Below are 20,878 nucleotides of genomic sequence, written 5' to 3'. Positions count from 1 at the left end.
TGCTACCCAGTTTGTTAAAACCGCATACTATTATTCTTAATAGTATGTCAAGATAATACTGGTACAGTTAATGTTCGCTAAATTGGCATACTACGTAGTAGGGTAGGGTAGTATGCTGTTGTGAGTAGACAATATGAGACAGGCACATAGAAGGACACCAAACTGATAGAAAGACCCTGAAGTATAACCTCGACAAGATTAAAACATATTTAACAGTTATAGTTACGGGGTTTCTTTTAACATTTTTATATTATTATATATTTTGTGTGTATTAATCTAGTTTCTTATCGTTTTCCGACACCACAATGGTTGTATTTCTGTGCTAACAAGTGCACGGTTGGTGCTGCTGGAGTCTGCAGCAGTAAAATAATCAGCTTTAAATAATCAAAAACTTCTACAAATAAAAATTTAAGGTGAGTGAATTAAATTTAAGTTTTAAATAATGTCCACAGTTTATATTAGGCTGTAATTTCAGCTCTGTGTGCAGATAATCAGTATATACATTAAAATAATTAGTGTTCCGGGCAGGCTGAGATAGAAACAGTATCAATCCCTATACAAACACGCTCATATAAAATATATTTAATTCATTATTTACTAAGGCTTTATTCTGGTCAGGATCGCAACGGGTCCGGTGTCCCTGATATTACTGTGCCCATTGTAGTAACGTGCCCAGGACAGCACGCCAATCCAGTGCGGCGCCTCGGTCATCCCTCCTCCTCAGACATAGCCAATCCTGTCTGTATGTAGACGCCCGACCGGCTGATAGCACCTCTGGGGATTCGTACCGGGGATAACAGCGGTGGTGGACTAGTGTAACTAACTGCAGGTGCTGAGACAGTGGGGAGGTAGCAGAAGTCATCTGATAACAAAACATTCAAATGGAGAATAATAAATAGAGGTATGGAAAAGTAAAATTCAGTGACATTGGTGGTATAAAAGATTATATACAGTTTCAGTTTAACAGTTGCTCCCAGGACCAGCTCAGTTTATTTTGGTTTGTAACATCCTTAATAAAATAAACTAATTTTGGATTCTTTTTCTGCAGATCTAAATGTAGTGTTGAGTTATTTATTTTGCTAAAACTACTGAACTAAATTGTCTTGTTAATTCCATCTTAAGAGAAATTGGTGTTTTCCATTTAACTTCTAAAACATTTTAATTAGTATCTTAAAATTTTTTAGTCAACATATTATGTGACACATTACCTATTACCAATCGGAGCACACCCAGGTAAACAAATACACACACCACCACAAGGCTTGTACAAGTCTTTCAATACATCTTAATATAAATTAGCTGAAAATTCATTTATTTCCATAAATAAAAACATTTCTGAGTACAGAATATGCAGGACTATATGATTCTGTGATTTGATCTACAGGTAATGGCATCACGTAGAGCATTGAAAGCGGTGCTAATCGATTTAAGTGGGACTCTTCACATTGAGGATGCTGCTGTATCTGGAGCACAGGAAGCTCTTGCAAGGTTTGTTCGAATCAGTGATGGGGTTTTTATAAAAAAAAATACAACAGGTATAGCCAAAATATTGGCATGTCTGTACTTCTTTAGGAAAATGCACCACTTCTGCCAAAATTCTTGCAATTATAAATGCTTTGGTTTTTTCGTCAGCAATAGAAGCATTTGTATATACATGTCTTTTGTTTGCATTGTAACAGAACAAGTCAAATCTAACATCATTTAAGAAATGTAGTGGACAGGTCTCAAAATAATACTCCATCGCAATCTTTTATCAATGTTTCTCTTCCATACACAACCAGGGAGGTCAGCTACAGCGTTACAGGCTATAAAACTTTTAACATTGCTGTGCACTGGGGACACAGGAACATTAAGTTCTCTAGAGATGGACTTGTAGCCTTAAGATCAGATTGGCTTAAATTTTTGGCTCTTACATTCTCTGAAATGTTTTCTTCTTCATGCTCAGTGTGAGGCATATAGGCACAAAGGCAAGTCAACTTTGCTCCATTTGAACTAAATGTACATTTATGGTATTTAGCAGATGCTTTTAGCCAATGCGACTTACAGTTCTGAATACATTTGAGCAATTGAGGGTTAAGGGCCCAACATTGGCAACTCTGTGGTGAGGATTTTGAGGCGTTACAATGCTGGTGAATACCAAAGCATTTGAAATTGCAACAATTTTCTGGATAAAGTGGTGCATTGTCTGAAAGAAGTGCAGGGGTGTCACTATTTTGGGCCATGACAGTGATGCCAGATTTCTTTTCTGTGAGTTTAAGAAATCCAAACACAGCAAAAGATCTTCTGCAGTGCTTTAACTTTGATTGCAGCTCATGTTGAATGTTAATCGTAATGGAATTAAGTACACTGATGCATAATATAGCATAGAGTACATAAGTTAAAGCTGAGTTGATGGTGTTGGCCTTCGTTAACCAACTGTACACCATTACTTTCAAGGTTGCGTCAAGCTCCAGTGGCTGTAAAATTTGTAACCAACACAACAAAAGAGTGTAAAAGAACGCTGCTTGAACAACTGCAGCGCCTTAGTTTTGATATTGAAGAGCAGGAGATTTTTACCTCACTGACTGCAGCTCGAAATCTGTTGGAGCAAAAGGCGGTGCGACCTCTGTTACTGGTAGAGGATAGTGCATTGGAGGATTTTGCAGGTGGGTTGGCAGCACAGTGATGTAGGAAGATTAATTAAATTAAATTAATTAAAAAGACTAATGATAGGCATACACACTAACACATTTAATGTTCTTGTCACAGGGATTGAAACCTCAGATCCTAATGCTGTTGTGATAGGCTTAGCACCTGACCACTTCAACTATGAAATGCTTAATAAAGCTTTTCGGTAAGGCTTTAATTTATGTGTATTGTTTGGTGTAAAAAGTCACATCTACACATTTTGTTAGATCTAACTTTAGGGTAATACACTTAACATAGATAAATCTACTTTTGGTTTGCTTGTTTTTCTGCATCAGGTTAATCCTGGATGGTGCTCCTCTCATTGCCATTCATAAAGCCCGTTACTATAAGAGGAAAGATGGTCTGGCGTTGGGACCAGGCCCATTTGTGACAGGACTGGAATATTCCACAGACACAAAGGCAACTGTAGTGGGCAAACCAGAGAAAACGTTCTTCTTGGAAGCATTGCGAGATCTAAACTGCAGTCCTGAGGAGGCTGTGATGATTGGAGATGTAGGTGTCATTTTGCTTTTACAGGGTTGGCGAATTTTGCTCAGACCTGTCATACTGTTTATCTTGATGTATACGGGGTCTCTGAACTGGTTCGTTTTAACCGGAAAGAATCTGGTTTAGATTGTAAACATGAAGAATATTGTTTAGTCTTTTTTTTCAAATATCACTTCAAAAATGCCTTCATCATCCTGCCAACTGATAACAGCAACTGGTCAGTTCTTAAAATGACATTTATCACTGACCAAAATTGTGTCAATTATTTTTGACTTGACCCTTAAGGTAAATATTCCACCCAACACCTTGATTTGAAGCTTATTTAATTAAAAATGCTTTGTCTGAACTGTACTTGACTCAGATTACTGTGATAACAATTAACAACTCAAAATTTATTTTAATTTGGTTTAAATGTATTAAAAACACTTGTATGATTTCAATAAACAATACATTTGTTGCTAAAATAAAGTTGTATTGGCATTTGTACAAACAGGATGCTAGAGATGATGTTGGTGGAGCTCAGAACACGGGGATGCTGGGAATATTAGTCAAAACTGGTAATTATTTTCCTCTTTTTTTAACTTTTAAAATTTAAAATAGTTTTTGTATATTTCTTTGGTAAATACATTTTTTGTTGTTTTTGTTATCAGGTAAATACAGAGCTGGTGATGAAGGCAAAATAAGTCCTCCTCCTCACCTGACCTGTGAGAGCTTTCCAGAGGCTGTCAACCACATCCTTCAACTGCTAGAACATAAATGATCTCTAGTCTGCAAAGCCGCATTGTTTATTTCAGTACACATATGTGCACCAAAACAGTGTTTTCCTAATGTTGTTCTACCCTATCCCGTAGCATTTGTAAGACTAACAAGAACTGCTAGTCATCTTACCCCAGCCACATTTCTCTTGTAAACATGGTACACTCCAAGACTGCAAGTATATGCACACTGTAAACAAAAGTACGTCAATTAAAAATGGTCACACTAAGAAGTCCAGTAAATATGCATTGCTATTTTGTGTACATTATGTACTATACATGCAGCTTATGGTGTAGCCATTTGTAATTTATTTCATTTCTCATGTTTTACTACTGCTTAATCCTGGTCAAGGTTGCAGTGGGCCCAGTTTCCCCAGGATGACTGAGCACAATGCAGTAACAGTTGCCAGACAGGACACCAATCCTTAGCAGGGTCTCAGCCATTGGCTCCCTTCAACATAACCAATCATTTTTGCATGTAGACGCCAACCAGCCGATAGCAGCACTGGGGATTCGAACCTTGGATCCAAGTGGTTGTTGGCTAGCATAATTTACTGCTGTGCCACCCAAGTGTTCATGGGCAAAATTATTCATCTAATATAAAACATGCATTTCACAACATATTTTATGCTTTCCCAAAGAGTGTAAAGTATGTTACAATAACAGCTGACTATTGTGGTCCCACCTGTTACAAAGACTTCATGTAAGAAGCAGTTCCTTGCACTCCATGGCTTTTGTCCTGATGATGCCCCTGTTGATTCACATGTCTGGGATTCCTTTCTAAACTATGTCCATTCAGTTCAAATTGCATCACAATGATAATTAAAGCAAAGATATAAAGCTATTATATTTATTCATAATCAAATCCACAAAAAAAAAAAAAGTGTCAAGGTGGCAGGTTTCAGAATCCACTGTAAATTACCTTAAATAAATAAATAATTTAAATTGTTAATATACTACAAGTAAAAAACCTTAACTAAACACATGAAAAGACATACTTTATTAAAATGATATATTGACTGACTCACAAAGACCTTGGTTACTGGTGCTCACACATTTTAACAGTCATTTATAAAGAAATTGACCACTGTAAGCAGTCTACCACAGATGCTTTTCACAATTGCAACACGCTGTCCACTGAGGATATAAAACATGACTTGCTCCCTGAACCATTAACATTCACTCTGCTGAGTTTATGTTTTCAAAAGCTGAGATGCTGACACACCAGTGACATTAATAATACCCACATTTAGACACATATTTCTTTTGTGAATGAACATATGGTTACATAAACTCTGAAATAAACACCAGTGGCACTGCGAGTTAACAAGAGATATTAATAATCAAAGCTCTCGAGTTTTAACTGCTACCTTACAGTTGCCTGTCCGAAAGCTCCGGTTAGGAAAATTCTGTAAAACATTAAGGTTACATGATGTAATAAATTATATACTGTGTTTGTGTGTATATGTGTTTTAGAAAGTCGATTACACATATTCACGGCATAAAAATTGCCTGTGGATCATATCTGAAATTGTCAAATCTGTTCTGATGCTAATCTAGCATGCAGGCCTGCATCAATATTGCATCAATGCAATAATATTAAGAATGAATCATGAAAACAAAACCAAGGTTAATGAAGGCTCTACTGAGCAACTTTATGCAAATAAAACAATGGTGTTCACTGCTGCCTAAATATATAAAACCAGGGAATTGGAAACAACCATCTGAATCCCTGAAGTGTTGGAGATACAGCTGCGAGACATCTGAAAGCAACAGCCGCAGGTACAAAAAACAAAAAATATCTTTCCATCATCTTTCAGCAGTTCGTCCATGATCCATTCTCAATGTCAGTCTATCTTCATCCAAACAGCAGTAATAGCAGGATGCAAACTGAATTTACTATAATCAAGGGCACTGTTAATAGTAGAAGAGAGACAGACGTTAAAACTGGACACAATGGAAGATTTAGTTCAAATATATGCTTATAAATTTGTCATTTATCTTCATTGTTTAATATGTTAAAACACGTACCTCTCATGACTGTTCTGACAGATCGAATAAGATTTAAAAGTTGAGATTTAATTCCTGGTTCATCTCCAAAACCACCAATGCTCTGATCCGCTCCCCAACCAACTGAAATTAAAAGTGAGACTGCTGATCTAAAAATCTTACTTACAATACAATTTACTAATATTTTGACAAAGAGACACTTATTTGTAGTAGTTTAGAAAAATGACAACAATAATATCATGATTAAAAGTCTCAATACAGAATGATAGGTCTCTATGCTTATATCCTATATATATATATATATATATATATATAAAATAGATGTAAAATGTGTATTTGTGCAAGCTTTTAATTATTCATCTTCTTTACTTGGTAAAAAAAAAAAAAACAAGTATTAAGTATTACTTAATATTGTTTAATTGTGTATTCTGCTCTATCACCACATACTTCATCACCCTATACATGCCAGAAATATAAAACACTTAAACACCTAAAACCACATACTCATTAAGAACCAAATTGACAAACTGAAAGAATACACACTATGTCAAAAAAAATAAAACACATTTTATATAAATCCTAAAATTGTGTATTTTTACCTACTATCTCTTAGATCTTACTTCTTATTCGGTTAGATAAGATAGCATTTTATTATTCCACAGGGGGAAATTTGCATCGTTACAGCAACTTAAAGAGATATAGAAAAGTGTTTATACATATATTACAAAACAGAAATGTAAGAAATATAAAAAAAATATATAAAACATACAAAAAAACAACAACAATCTATACCAGAAGTTACCAGATTTTGCACTGACCGGTATTGTACATTAGTTCTGTAAACAAACCCCTGAAGCTGCGTCTCAAATGCATACTACCGTACTGAACAGTATATAAATAAGTACTGTAACAATAACGTACTAATACTTTACACACTATTTAGTATGTTTAGTATATATGCGGTTTGGGAAACATCCCGAGTTTGCTTGCTGATGTGTTAGCCTCCTGTGAGGCACCTCAACGCAGTTATGACTCCAAAACAGCAGATAAATTCCATAAAACCGTATTACCGTATGGAAGAAACACAACGTAAGACTTACTTTTACTCAGAAATCTTTCTTCATGCAGCACAGCGACCGCATTCGTTAATAAAATAGCAGTTTGAATCAGGGCGTACAGAGTGAACGCCATGTTGGCACTTCTCTGCTGGCGTAATGACGTACACACGTTACTAGGTAGTCACGTAAGAGACGTGCAAAAGGACGGTAGACTAATTTGTTTTATTACTCCCTATTTATGAGCACTACATAGGGGTAAACTTGCTGCGTTTAACTCCCTAGATAGTGCACTATGCATAGACAAGCTAGTAAATTTAAACAAACATTTTCCTAAGATTTTCCTACAGTTGGTGAAGTGAGTGCCGCGCAGTATCGTGGGTCCTAAGGTCCTAGGTTTGATCCGACTGTCAGTTTGTTTGTTTGTTTATTAGGATTTATTAGGACGTCATGTTTTACACTTTGGTTACATTCATGACAGGAAACGGTAGTTTATCTTCACACAAGTTTCATTAGTTCACAAGGTTATATTGAACACAGTCATGGACAATAATTTATCTCCAGTTCACCTCACTTGCATGTTTTTGGACTGTGGGAGGAAACCGGAGCTCCTGGAGGAAACCCACGCAGACCCGGGGAGAACATGCAAACTCCACACAGAAAGGACCCAGACCGCCCCACCTGGGGATCAAACCCAGGACCTTCTTGCTGTGAGGCGACAGTGCTACCACTGAGCCACCGTGCCGCCCCGACTGTCAGTAAACTGATTTTACATTTTACATCCAAAGCAACTTACAATAGTGTGACAGCATATTGTCTAAGCAATTGAGGATTAAGGGCCTTGCTCAAGGGCCCAACAGTGACTGCCTGCAGTGGTGGGGCTTGAACCAGTGACCTTTTGATTACTAGTTCAGTGCTTTAACCACTAAGCTACAACTTACCATTTAGCTTTTGTTCAGGTGTGTAACAACTTTTTCTTTTCTGATAATGTTTGCATAGGGAATCTAAAAAATAAATAACACAACAGGTCAGCAATTGTCTATAACCTTTTTAAGCACTGAATAGTAACTGTCAATGAAAGGATTTGCATGTCCCTCCCCTGTCCACGTGTTTCTGGTGGCTTGGCAGCTTTAGATTGCTCCTAGTTTTGAGTAAAGACTGTAATGTGTGAGTGTGTGGTGCCTTGGGATCTTGCCACTTTGTCCAGGATATCAGGGAAACACCAGACCCAACGCGACCCTGACCAAGATTAAGCTGTTAGATAAAATAGACTGCCTAAAAACTCGAAGACCCCGCACATACAATAGAGGCAGTAAGAAAATGTAAATTGAAACATACAGCAATGATCTGCAAGTCTGTTTGACCAGTATTTCACTAAAAATAGTAAAAACAGTTATTTAATTTTTGTACTGTACTATTGTTTTGTGCATCTACTCTCATTCTGAATATGATGGCTGCATTTTTTTAAAAATATTTCAAGTAATAGTGTAAGAAAAAACTGGTGAAAAACGGTTTTAAGCAATCCACAAACTTAGTGTCCCCGTGTTTTTTTGGAATGTGTTTTAATCATCAAAAAAAAATTAGTGTATATTTTACAAAAATCATTAAAGTTAATAAGGTAACTTATTGTGATCAGATGAATCAGTGTTCTAAATATTTTTCACAAGAAATAGATGCCATGTGCTCCAGATCAAAGATGAAAAGTACCATCCAGACTGTTATCAGCAACAATTCCAAAAGCCAGGGTCTGTCATGGTATGGGGCTGTGTCAGGTAATTTACACTTCTGTGATGGCAGAGTTAATGCACAATGGGATTTTCGAGCAACATTCGCTGCCTTCAAGACATTTTTTAGGGGACGTTCATGCATTTTTCAAGGAGGCATTGCAAAACCACATGCTGCACACTGTGGAAGATGAGGGTACAGGTACTGGACTGCCCTGTCCACAATAGAGAATGTGTGGAGAGTTTTTAAACAAAATATGCAACAACCCAGTAATGCTTTAATGTTTTGCAATGTGTTGCAGGCCTGAAATGCAGGAATGGTTGTGTATTAACAAATGAAATGAAGTTGAGCTGACAAAACATGAAATGTATTGGGTTCATGCTGTCTGCAATGAAATAAAAGTCAAAGTAAATGTAAGAAACACTGTGTTTTTTATTTGCATTTTTCATACTGCAATACTGTTTTAACGTTTTCTGATTTGGGGCTGTACTTGCATTTTACCTATTGTCCTAACTTTTCTGGAATTAAGTTTGTGTTCTAATGTGTTCCAAGCATTGGAAACACCAGTTGCAAATCAATTCTGCACATAATATCACACCCTCGCACACTCATGTAATAGGGAATATAGTCTCTTATGCTGTGCAGCACCAACACTACAAATGCCAGCACAAACACCTGCTACGCCACCATGCTGTTCTTTACACCAATGCTTAACAAGTAATGTGGTAAATCAAGATTTTCTCAAACTGATCGTTCATGTTATATAGTTTTATTATCCACATATTTAAATACATTTGCATTAGCAGTATTAACCCTCTTTATTTTCATGTTTGTCAACGTTGTATTTAAACAATAGGAAGAAAATTGCCTGCTTACCCAATTGCTCTGAAATAAAATCTCTAGCACAGAGCAGATGGACTGTGGTTAACCCAGGATTTGTTCTTCTACATGTAAGGTATTTTAAAGCCAGTATATTTATACACAGTTCAGGTTTTTCAATTTACAAAATAATTAGTAAATAAAGACATAAATAAATAAATAAATAAATACATGAATGAATGCACAAAATAATCACTGTACAGAAAGTGACGGTGAAAAGACGCTTTGTGTAGCACTGATGCCACTCAAATTGAGAAATCAAGTTGGTTTTTCATTGGCTTGTTCAGAGAACAAAAGTTCAGTAGATGATTCACTGGTGATGAGAACACTTGTGTATTCTCTGATTATCTGTCCTTAATGAGGATTTACACCATTAGATTCATCGTAAGTGACCCAGATAATGTAATCAAAGGACTGAGAGCAACCGGTAAGGTTTCCATATGAAATATTGCAGCAGTCTGACCTGAAACAAAAAGAGTAATTTCAGTTATAGTCCAACAATATTAACAAGGTGTACTGAGTTTGTAAATAGTTTATCATATAGCACTTTTATAAAACAATATGGAGTAGTATACAGTTTTAAATAATTTTCAGCTCCCCAGTGTATATTTCGGTATGCACATTTTTGGCGATGTACTTTACAGTACTGTAATTAGATTTTGTGAGAGTAGCTAATTCACCTGCTGAAACCAGACTACCTGGACATAAACCAGGCAGGCACAAGAAGGCACATTTCTGAAGCTGTGCAGCACCAATACAATTAGCTGCGCCATCTTGTATACAGTTAGAGGGCGGTAGTATTTGTTGAGGGAACTTAGTAAAAAAGGGTTTAAATACCACTGCCCTATTGAACCCACCTATTACATATGTGTAGTTTAAAACGTGTTAATTATACTTACCATTTAGCTTTTGTTCAGGTGTGTAACAACTTTTTCTTTTCTGATAATGTTTGCATAGGGAATCTGAAAATAAATAACACAACAGGTCAGCAGTTTTCTATAACCTTTTTAAGCACTAAATAATTATAACAAGTACAGTCTAAACATTAAAATATAAAACAGTTTAGTAGGGTAATGCTATTTTATTGTTCTGGTGTCATTATGTACGACTGCTTACCATCTGTAGCTGCTGCACCATTTCCTCTCTGTACGCCAGTTCTCTTTTCATCTGATCTTGAAAGTTGTCTGAAAGAATACAGGATACAAAATAAGGTAAAAGTCAATAAAATAAAATGCATATGTTGTGTTGATCTGATTTGCATTAACAAAATATTGTTGCTTTTCACATGAAGTCCCATTTATTCCATACAGACCAAATGTAGTCAGGCTTTTTAATGATGAGCAATTGTGTGAAATAACTTACGGAAAACAGGAAACGGCGAGCTGCCTTTAAAAACATGAAACTCCTGCTCCAGTCGTCTCCGTAAATCAATCTGCTCAAGGAGAACTTTTTGAAGTTCCTCTGTAAGAAAACCAAATCATTAAAATAAAACCTAAATACTATGGTCATTATGAAACAAGCACACAGAAACACTTAGACTAGGAAATTAAGATGTTGTCAATAAAACCAACATAATGGGCACTGTTATCAATCTTTTCAAAGGTAAAACTACAAACTGAATGATGCTTATATTTCAGAATTCCATGTAAAACAAAAGTGCAACTTCATGAATAGAGATAAAAAATGATTTAGAGATTGAATTAAGGAACAGTAATAGTGAATGAAAACCCAGAGCAGCAGTTTTAAATATAGCCTGTGCATAAAGATTACAAAAAATCCATGAACGTAATTATATGTTGTGTTTCTGTGATTTACCTTTCTCCATGTTTTCGACGCCTTTTTTGAGCGAGGCAGGGGAATGTGAGTCTTGATTTTGTTCAGACGCTGTTCAAAAAAAGGAAAAGCAAACAAGAACAAAACATTAAAATGATTAATGTATTGTACAAATATATTTACAAAAATGTATGAGTTATCTGTGGAGTTTTTCCAAAAAGCTTTAGATAATGTATGTGTGGTTTAAAAAGGGCAGTTTGTGGTTAAGGTATTGGACTAGTAATCAAAAGGTCGCTGGTTCAAGCCCCACCACTGCCAGGTTGCCACTTCTGGGCCTTAAGCAAGCAAGGCCCTTAACCCTGCTAAATGCCAAAAACGTAAATGTAAAAAAAAACCACGCTCAAATCACAAATATGGTTCACAAATGGCCAGTAGGTGGCGCTCTAACTGTAAGTAATACAATGTAAACAATGTAAATATGAAATCGCCTGTATGCTTAAACAGCAACAACAAACTCTAATACTTAATTTATTAGATAAAACTGTTAAGTTACAGTATTAAAAACAATATTATGAATATTGTAAAATGATGTTTATTGTTTGTATCACAAATGAATAGAATATTGTATACTGTATATTTAGGGTGACAATAATGACCCTGAGACGAAAATCGCACTGAATCAAACAATATGTAAATAAATAAACTATTAATAAACTGTTATTTTAATTAATTATAAACTACTAATTTAATTATAAAAAAGTTGTGGCTGTGGTATCTCAACAGCTAAAGCACTGGAATAGTAATCAAGCCCCACCGCTGCCAGCTTGCAACTGTTGGGCTCTTGAGCAAGGCCCCTAACCCTAAATTGCTTGAAATGTATTTAGCCACAATTGTAAGTCACTTTGAATAAAAACGTCAAAAATGTAAATGTAATTTACATCTGTATAATTGCAGGCACATGCATTTAAAATTCATTATATGATCACTGTTAAATTCTCATGTTCACCAGTTTAAAAAATGCTCCAGCATTAGTCTCTCAGTGTACAATAGCCTAGTAACGACAGCAATTTCATTTAAGAACAGAAGCTATTCTGAGAATAAAACGTTTAATGCTATTCATTTTGTTATTGAGCTGAAATATCAAATGATTAGACCCAGTGTGTCCTCAGGAATTGCCATATTAAGAATATTGCTCCTACGCAATATATTGCCAATAGGTTGGCGTCTGTTTTCGTGTTCCATGTTGCAAATCAAATGCCTTAAATGAAGCAATCCAGCCCATTTTTGTATATAATCCCCCCTCTTGCTCCATCTCTGTTTCTTGTCTTGCCTCCTTAAGCCTTGCAATGCCTTCCTCATTTGGAAGGCAGGCTTGTTCTCGCTCTCTTTGGCTCTCTGTCTCATTTGACAAGCAAATTTTCAGACACTGCCTGAGGATAACAACCTCGTTTGACAGTCAATTAACCGTGAATAGTCAAAGCCAAGGCAGTTTGCATTACATAAATGGAAAATTAGATTATTTTTTTTCTCCCAAGAAACATAGCTCTCTATAAGACACTGCCTTTAGTCTCAGAAAATCAGAACTTCTAATCACGTCCCCCGCTAGCCCCTTGGAGACGTTTAGCAATCAGGCAAAGGTGGTTTCATTTAATTTGTTTCATGTAATTTTTTTCCAAACATATTATACATTATGTGAGAAGATCATTATCGGCTCCATAATATAAATGTCGGCACAGATGTCATAAAACACTTTTTAATGTCTCCCTGACAGATAAAAAGGCAAGCTGCTATGATCTTTGTAATGGAAGATTTTGCAGAGCAAAAGGCAATTATATCCGTTTGATATTGTTCAAATGGTGATTGTCACCTTCCCGTGTCGAGCTGATTGTCTTCTTGAACTGTTATGGCTCCCCACTGAACACATTTTCCCAATGACATTGTGCAGAGATCTGCTCCAGTTTAGAAGTGAAGGTGGAGTTGAGTATATTTTCATTTTTTTTATAGTTATTCAGTCTAATCCCACTGTCATTGCAGGAACAGTCATGCTGTACTAATGCACCAAGGATTTTCTAGCTCTTCCTGGAAACGTTGATTGTTTTAGCTTAATGGTAGTAATGAAAGTAGATTACCTGTGTTCTCTCGCCAGTAATCTGGTGCAGACGTTTCTGTCTCTGGCATGAAAAAATTGCCCTGTTCTTTGTTTTCTTCTGCTAAAAGAAAAAGAAAACAGCATGACACTACAGAAATAGACATGTTGTGTGTTCCTAATTTATTTAAAATAATGAATATATTTTTAATTAAGCATCCCTATTTTTGAGAGTGACAGCAAAGTGCCAAAGCAATGCTTCTGCAACACAGCTTGGCATATTATCTCAGGGTACTTTGGTTTTCTCCCACATATAAAAAAAAGTTGGTTGGTAAATAGATCAGCAAATCTTAATGATCTATTTTGATAGTTGTTGAGTTTGTAGTACTGAGTTACTGATGTCCTACCACAGTATATTCATTTTCTGTACAGTATTACCCAGACACACTATGACCAGGATATTTTATACACAATATTTTAGGATACTGTAGTTGATTAAATCCATCATTGTATTTTCATGAACCACTTTATCCTGTGTCGGTTCTCAGTGTTTCTCACCTGGAAACCAATCAGTCACTAAGCATCACACACCCATACGTTCACTCGGTCACTTACACCTGGGGAGTAAAGTAGTCGAGGAAACCCATGTGGGCATGGGAAAGTATGCCAAAATCACCAGTGGCAAGGAATTAAACCCTGGTCCCCAGGATTCATGTTACTGTTTAGCATCCACTTTACCAGCTTAAGATATGTCACCCTTTACTTAATTTTAACTCACAAAATATTTGTTTTTAGTTCTGCTTCCAGTTTTACATGTAATAACTTTAATGAATTTAAATAAATGGTCCATCACCTTGTAAATCTCATTAAAAATGTTTTTCAAGCTGTTTGCCTGATTCACTGTTTCAAACTGCTTTCCAGGCCCATCGTAGCCAAGACTAGTATAAAATTGTTACTAATGATAAATTGACACTTTTTTATATTATTTAACTGCCCTCCTCACAATATGGTTAAAACTCACAAACCCATTCATGGTCAGACTCATGGTTAGATTTGTGCTTGGAGAAACACTGAGCAAAAGGCAGGAACACACCCCGGTCAAGACCCAATTTATCGCTTCATATTACACACTTGCAAAAAGGACAATGTAGAGTAGGCAATCCACCTACTGCAGATTTTGTGGGCTAGAGTGAAAACAGTATACAAATAGGAGGCCCACACAAACATGGAAGAACATGCAACATTTCTTCCAAACAGTTGCCCGAAGTAAGGATCAAACCCAGGTCCCCAGAATCCATGTTCATATGTGGCCCCCACCCTCCCAACTATGACACTATATCCAGTTTATACCAAAACCATATTGTTCCTGTATTCTTGCATGTTCTAATAATGAATGGTACTCACCTGGTCGCATTTTGTCTTTCGTCGCATATGCTGGCAGCCCCTCATCTCTGTTCTTGTGTGACTAAAAGCAAAGCAGCACAGATATCAGCCCAGATTAGCCCTGGTTCATGTCAGCAGGCAAAAGCATGCTTGCTATAGACATATAGACATATATCAGCCTGGCTAAATAAACTGGCCTCCAGGATGACAGTGTTGTCGCCTGTATTGTTTTGTCAGATAGGCCAGACTGATTAACAACTGAGGTGTTAACTGATCTGTGTAAGTGCCCATGTAGAAGCTAATCGCTACAGGATTGCTAAGCGGCCCCCTCTCTTCCTCCCCCACTCCTAACGCTCCCTCAGTTAATGTAGTGTCGGCAGGTTAAAGACTAAATGGGCTAATAGGCAAGCGTGACAAAAGGAGAGTGAACGTAATGTCGCCATTAAACAAAACATGACTGGGCTTATTAGGAGGGATCAAAGCACTCTGAATATTTTATTTCTGCAGGGAGCGCTCGGCTATCAATCTTGTTATGCATACGGATCCCGCCAGTCTGTGGCCGGCATTTAAATAATAATTAGTTTAAGTGCCTGCAGGGAATATTTACATTTTTGTAGGCGGCGGTGTCCTCCGCTGAAGTGTGCACGGGGCTGGGGACTTTCAGAGATGTGGGCGAACTGACAGCCAGGCTGGATTTTTCCTCTGTCGAGATTTCAGTGGGGATGGTAGGGAAGGAGGGCAAGTCTTTTTCCCGATCGCTTGTGCTGCCTTCAGTGAGTCGTGCCACATGAAGGCTGCATAGTTGCTGCTGTTGCTGCTGCGATGGTGCCCGGCTGCTGAAGTCTTCCTGTTCTTCATCCTGCTTGGTTTCCACATCCACTTCCTGCTCCTCTTCGCTCTCTGCACTCTCGCTCTGGTAACTGCAGCTAGTACCTGGTGATAAATGTCTCTCAGCACCAAAGTCCTCCAGGTTACCATGTAGCTTGGCAATACTCTCAGCATCCTTTACTACAGGCCGAAAGGCAGAGTGGTAGCTGGCCTTGCGGGCTTGAAGAGATGAAGCATCCAGAAGTTTGAGCCAGCCTTCTGGTGCGGGTCGCAAATCAGGGGTAATGGTTGCGGGGCACTCATTTTCAAACAGCCCTGATCTAGGGTTCCCAGTAATACCGGTACCAGTTCCCGTCGCAGCTCCAGTGCTGGCATCACCTTGTTCAGTCAGGTCTAGAAAGGCCTGTCGAAGAGAGGGTGCTTCTGTAAGAGTGGACAGGGCATTGGGTTGTGGCTGGAGGTATGTGGGCATTGGGATGCCCCCTGTTGCTCTTGGTGGCCAAAACATGCAGAATGGTGGGTAAAAAGTGTCCTTACGGCCTGGCCAGAGCAAACCTGACAGGCCTCCATTTTTCTGCCCATTTGCTACCTCATTATCGTCTTTTTTCTGCTGGCACAAACCAAAAGCTGGAAAAGTATAAGGGCTTGGGAATAGTGAGGTGGGTGGGAATTTCTGAAGCATCCCAAAGCCTTTGCTGGGCACAGGAATGACTGGGTAACTACGTGGGTTCTTGTGAGGTGAAAGGCTGCTGGCATCTAAATCCTCCTCATCATCATACCGACCTCTTTTCTGGCCCAGATCAGAAGATATCATGTGGGGCAGCACAGAACGAACAGACTTTACAGAGTCCATGGTTGGGCAGTGGCTAGAAGGTAGTGCCCGCTTGCGGCTTCCTCCGTTAAACATGGCTTTCACATCCTCCCATGCAAACATCAAGTCATCTTGGGGTGTCTTGTCTGTCAGCTTGAGGTGTCTGCGCCAGGAGTTGAAGTTGGCGGCATCAGGCTGGGTGTACTTGGCCTCGGGCATGCGGTGAGAGTGAAAGATGAATTTGTTTGGTGAGAAGTACATGTTGCAGTAGGAACACTTGATGCACTTGGCCCTGGAGCTGTTGTAGCGGGCGGGAATGAAGCTGCCACGGCAGCCCCAAGCACACTCATGAGACACATCAAATGCAAAGTTATCAGGCAGCTTGGGCGGTGAGTTTTCTCCCAGAAAAGACTTGCAGAGTCGCTCGGCCTCACGCTTTGTGATCATGCCGCACCGGCGGGAAGAGATTGGCATAGCGCCTGCCCGCCGCAAAATCTCCAGCTGCACTGGAGTGCACTGCACACACGTGATGCCCAGGGCCACACGACGGTTGTGAATCTCATTGTAGCTGTAGTTCTTCAGTAATGTGTTAGAGATCTGGGCCAGGCACAGACGCTCCTGGTGGTCAATAACCAGTGAGACAATGGGTACTCCGTACAGGATGACCCGTCCCACCTGGTTAGGTTTGAGCGAGGACGAGTGGTTAGATCTAGGTGGGGTCAAAGCTTCTTGCTGGTATGAACTGGGAGGGCTTGCCATTATGAGATCGTTAGTTCCAGGAAGAAGACTCTTCTCCATCCTTTGCAGACCTTTTCTTGAGAACTGGTTCTATCTGGAAAAAAAAAGAGTTAAATACATTTAGTTCTTTGCAAAAAAAAAGGGATAATAAATTTGATCATCACTATCATTTGCATAATAAAATAAATAGTTAATATTTACTGTAATATTCAGCCATTTTTATTATGAAATGCTGTAATGAGTTTAAATAAATTAGGAGTAAACAAATAGTTACATTTAAAGGTCAACAAAGTAAAGCAGATAAAAAATGATGTTTGTAAACTGGGACGTATTTTTCTTTTTACTAAAAGAAATTTTTGTAATTGTTGTAATTTTGTAATTTTTTGTAATTTTAAAATGTATTCATGTACTAACTGTGTTCATACCCCTTTTCTCAAGCAGTAATTAAAGTCATTAGAAAACGCATTAATCGGTTAGAAATACACGAACAACAAAGTTTTACAGCAATTTGCTCACGAGTTTACTTTATTATAGATACGTCCGCACAGAGCGAAATTTGCGCTTTGAAAATAAAAAAACGCACAAATTTGCTTTATTTCTATTTCCAAATGCAATAGGCTACTGTTTATTAATGTCGGTAAAAAACCCATCCTATAACAAACTCATGGCATAATGTCAATACTAATACTACTACTACTACTAATAATAATAATAATAAAATAATAATAAGAATTATTATTATTATTATTAATGTCTGATGCTTTGGGGCAAATTATATTGTTTATTTATTTATTTATTATTATTATTATTATAGTAGTGGTAAACAATTAAACACAGCGGAGATTATACAACAACACACATAATTACAGACAAAACAAGAACAATTTACTAAAAATTAAATTTTTGAAATTATTAGTATTTTTTTTACTACGATATCATTTCAGGAACCGCGACAGTCAAGAGAAATAGTTAGCAATACTAAAATGTAAACATGCACGCAATGTAAAAATGTACAAACCGACCATTAAATCTAATTAAATTGAAATCTAATTGAATTTGCGTTCTGTACAAACTAATGGAACACATAAGATCGGCAGCAGACCGAACTGAGCTGTATATAAAATGTGCGTGTAATAAAGTTTTACCTGGAGCAGAGTGTCGGGTTTTAGTCCTGCATGTCCGCGCTGCCCTCACTGACAGTGAACGAGTCTCAGAACTAAACGGACCAGGTAAAATAAACGAATAGAAATAACCTAAACTAAAAGAAAAGTCCAGCGCGAGGTGAAGCTGCAGATGGAGCGCGTGAGTGAATAAGTGCGCGGGGCACGCGGCGCTTCTTTCTATAATAACAGACGTGAGCGCACGCGCTGCATTTGTGTCCGCTACCCTCAAAGCCCGAGAGCGCGCGCCCTAAAGAGCCAATGACGTTACAGTCAGTGCCACTCAGCGCGAGTGCGCGAGCCTCGCCCCGGGCTACTGCAGTGTGACTGTGGGGGGAAACAGATATGGGTGCAGCACACATGTGCTCTGTTTGTTTAACAATTACTGCAAGCAGTTCATTTTATTTCTGCAATATTTTAAACTGACCTGCACGAGAGGAACTCTCACATCTCAGTAACATGCACATTCTGAGTCTCGGTCTGTTACCAACACTGGTGGCCAAAAATTGGTCATAACGCTGACTTTGTTTTTATGTGACACTAAATTCTTCCCTGTAGCCACCAAGACCTAATTCATTTATAAAGGAAAATATTTCGATTATATACAACTAAAAAAGTTTGATAACCCGTGCCACACATTTCAAAATAAATCTTAAATGTCAGTCTGTATCACATATTTATTCATATAAAACGTAGAATGATTGTTATAATGCGCCATTAATTGTTTTATATAAAACCAAATACCCTGTTAGCCTGTGTGACTTTTATATAAAATAAAATGCCTAGTTACCCTGTCCCATTTATATATTTTTGTGGTATTTGTTATAAAGCTATTGTATTTTTTCTTTATTTTGTTCTGCTCTTAACTAAAGGTTTCTATTTAAAAGACGTATTTTAATGTGTACATAGGCTGTGTAATGATGGGCATTTCAGAACTGCATGTTTATTAAAAAAGCTGAATATAATAATTAAAATACATTTAAATAATTACTTTAAATATTAATATGACTTATTAAAATTAGAGGACATGATATGGTAGTCATTTTACTAAAATAATCTTACATGTCAATATATTTAATTACAATTTTCCCATAATTTATTTTCCTTCATTAATAAGAAGCAATAACAAATGGTTCTTTCTTTCTTATTATAATTTTATCTTATCAAATCGTCCACTTGTATCCTATTGGACTTGGTCCAGTCTGTCCACCTAAAGGTCATGTAGGCTCTACAGATAAATTAATAAATGACTGAACTAAAAAGGAACACATCTGAGCTAAAGAAGGACAAACTGACATTTTTTCATCATTACCCAAAGCAATCCGACCACAATCGACCGCAATCAGAAGCAAAAGGGTAAAAATGATGATAAGAACCAGATGACATCTCTGTCCTCATCAATAACATTAAGCCACAACAATCTAGCTTCGATTTAAATTATTCACAATCTCTACAGCACTGAGATGGTTCTGAAAGGACGAAAAGCACAAAGAGCGCCGAGAGACCAAAGAAAGCAAAGATCACGTTTCCCCGTGTTAATGTGGTACTGGACAGTAAATGCCAAGGAAGGTCGCTCAACTTTTCCTATAGAACTATTTTCCAACTTCCAACTACAGACCAAATTTTCCGCTCTTTTGTTGATATGAATGTAGTTTTACACGTTAAACTGTTGTGATGCTGATGCTGATGCGTATATGTATTGACTGTAATTGGCCTGTGGGATGAGGTCCCATCTGCTGGGTCCAAATCATTCCATCTCTATATCTCCTCCTCCTCCTCCTACTACATTTGTCTACCCATTCTCTCTCTCTCTCTCTCTCTCTCTCTCTCTCTCTCTCTCTCTCTCTCTCTCTCACACACACACACACACACACACACACACACACACACACACACACACACACACACACTAACCAATAATGTACCTGAAATCACAATAATACTCAAACTATAATAATAATAATAATAATAATAATAATAATAATAATAATAATAAAATAATTATCAGGGATTTATCAGGTTACTTGGCACATTCTAATTAGTTGTTGTTTCGGAACAATACACCTCATTAATATAACCTACTAAGATTAAAGGTAAACTTTTTAGCTTTCAACTAGTATATTCAAATAATTCACTACTACTACTAAGAACAACAACAACAACAACAACAACAATAACAACAATAATAATAATAGAAGAAATATATCCGTGCATGGCTATACATGTACATTTTACCTATGTACCATTGTACCTATATATTTTCAACCTAAAAAATAAGTGTTGTTGTGTGAATTTGTTGATGTACGAGTCAGATATTTTAGGGTTAAGTTCAGGCCACCTTATTTTCAACCCTAAAAATCAACGTGTCAACCATAATACCCTTAAGAAGGTACCAGTCTGTAAACATGCTTTATGCTACCCAACTGGAATGACCGAAATCTCTCTTTAATATCGCATATTAAAAACACATAATCATTTTATTATCTTTAATTATAGGCTAT

At 37.4% G+C, this 20,878-nt stretch overlaps 3 protein-coding genes across 3 annotated transcripts; 1 reads left to right on the top strand and 2 right to left on the bottom strand.

Annotated features, from left to right (window-relative positions):
- The first annotated feature begins 229 nt into the window (after window positions 1–229).
- Window positions 230–4,162, top strand: hdhd2 (haloacid dehalogenase-like hydrolase domain containing 2). The gene is made up of 7 exons (XM_063014449.1): window positions 230–413; window positions 1,385–1,488; window positions 2,437–2,645; window positions 2,749–2,833; window positions 2,964–3,180; window positions 3,668–3,731; window positions 3,825–4,162. The coding sequence occupies exons 2-7, from the start codon at window positions 1,388–1,390 to the stop codon at window positions 3,932–3,934; spliced, it is 786 nt and encodes a 261-aa protein (XP_062870519.1). The 5' UTR covers window positions 230–413; window positions 1,385–1,387; the 3' UTR covers window positions 3,935–4,162.
- Window positions 4,163–4,914: 752 nt separating this feature from the next.
- ier3ip1 (immediate early response 3 interacting protein 1) lies at window positions 4,915–7,139 on the bottom strand. Its single transcript, XM_063014450.1, has 3 exons — window positions 7,040–7,139; window positions 5,961–6,062; window positions 4,915–5,843 (listed from the first exon to the last, which is right to left on the bottom strand). Exons 1-3 carry the CDS (start codon window positions 7,128–7,130, stop codon window positions 5,788–5,790), a joined length of 249 nt encoding a protein of 82 aa, XP_062870520.1. The 5' UTR covers window positions 7,131–7,139; the 3' UTR covers window positions 4,915–5,787.
- A 2,851-nt stretch (window positions 7,140–9,990) lies between these two features.
- Window positions 9,991–17,277, bottom strand: skor2 (SKI family transcriptional corepressor 2). Its single transcript, XM_063014385.1, has 8 exons — window positions 15,448–17,277; window positions 14,862–14,922; window positions 13,501–13,581; window positions 11,414–11,482; window positions 10,961–11,059; window positions 10,715–10,782; window positions 10,498–10,560; window positions 9,991–10,061 (listed from the first exon to the last, which is right to left on the bottom strand). The coding sequence occupies exons 1-7, from the start codon at window positions 17,275–17,277 to the stop codon at window positions 10,501–10,503; spliced, it is 2,268 nt and encodes a 755-aa protein (XP_062870455.1). The 3' UTR covers window positions 9,991–10,061; window positions 10,498–10,500.
- Between the last annotated feature and the right edge of the window lie 3,601 nt (window positions 17,278–20,878).

Source organism: Trichomycterus rosablanca, chromosome 18 (genome assembly GCF_030014385.1).
Source record: "Trichomycterus rosablanca isolate fTriRos1 chromosome 18, fTriRos1.hap1, whole genome shotgun sequence".
Taxonomy (NCBI): domain Eukaryota; kingdom Metazoa; phylum Chordata; class Actinopteri; order Siluriformes; family Trichomycteridae; genus Trichomycterus; species Trichomycterus rosablanca.
Note: the sequence above shows the minus strand (reverse complement) of the source record. Positions and strands in the feature narration are given on the sequence as shown.

What these genes read in the sequence shown, in the direction of transcription:
- ier3ip1 (XM_063014450.1), bottom strand. Translation starts at nt 7,130, where the DNA reads ATGGCGTTCACTCTGTACGCCCTGATTCAAACTGCTATTTTATTAACG. An exon ending in AGAAAGATTTCTGAGTAAAA is followed by an intron (nt 6,063 to 7,039) that starts GTAAGTCTTACG and finishes TTTTAATTTCAG; the next exon opens with TTGGTTGGGGAGCGGATCAG. An exon ending in TGTCAGAACAGTCATGAGAG is followed by an intron (nt 5,844 to 5,960) that starts GTACGTGTTTTA and finishes TACTATTAACAG; the next exon opens with TGCCCTTGATTATAGTAAAT.
- hdhd2 (XM_063014449.1), top strand. Translation starts at nt 1,388, where the DNA reads ATGGCATCACGTAGAGCATTGAAAGCGGTGCTAATCGATTTAAGTGGG. An exon ending in ATGCTTAATAAAGCTTTTCG is followed by an intron (nt 2,834 to 2,963) that starts GTAAGGCTTTAA and finishes TTTCTGCATCAG; the next exon opens with GTTAATCCTGGATGGTGCTC. An exon ending in AGGCTGTGATGATTGGAGAT is followed by an intron (nt 3,181 to 3,667) that starts GTAGGTGTCATT and finishes TTGTACAAACAG; the next exon opens with GATGCTAGAGATGATGTTGG.
- skor2 (XM_063014385.1), bottom strand. Translation starts at nt 17,277, where the DNA reads ATGGAGAAGAGTCTTCTTCCTGGAACTAACGATCTCATAATGGCAAGC. An exon ending in GAAAGACAAAATGCGACCAG is followed by an intron (nt 13,582 to 14,861) that starts GTGAGTACCATT and finishes TTTTTCTTTTAG; the next exon opens with CAGAAGAAAACAAAGAACAG. An exon ending in CTCGCCGTTTCCTGTTTTCC is followed by an intron (nt 10,783 to 10,960) that starts GTAAGTTATTTC and finishes GTATTCTTTCAG; the next exon opens with ACAACTTTCAAGATCAGATG.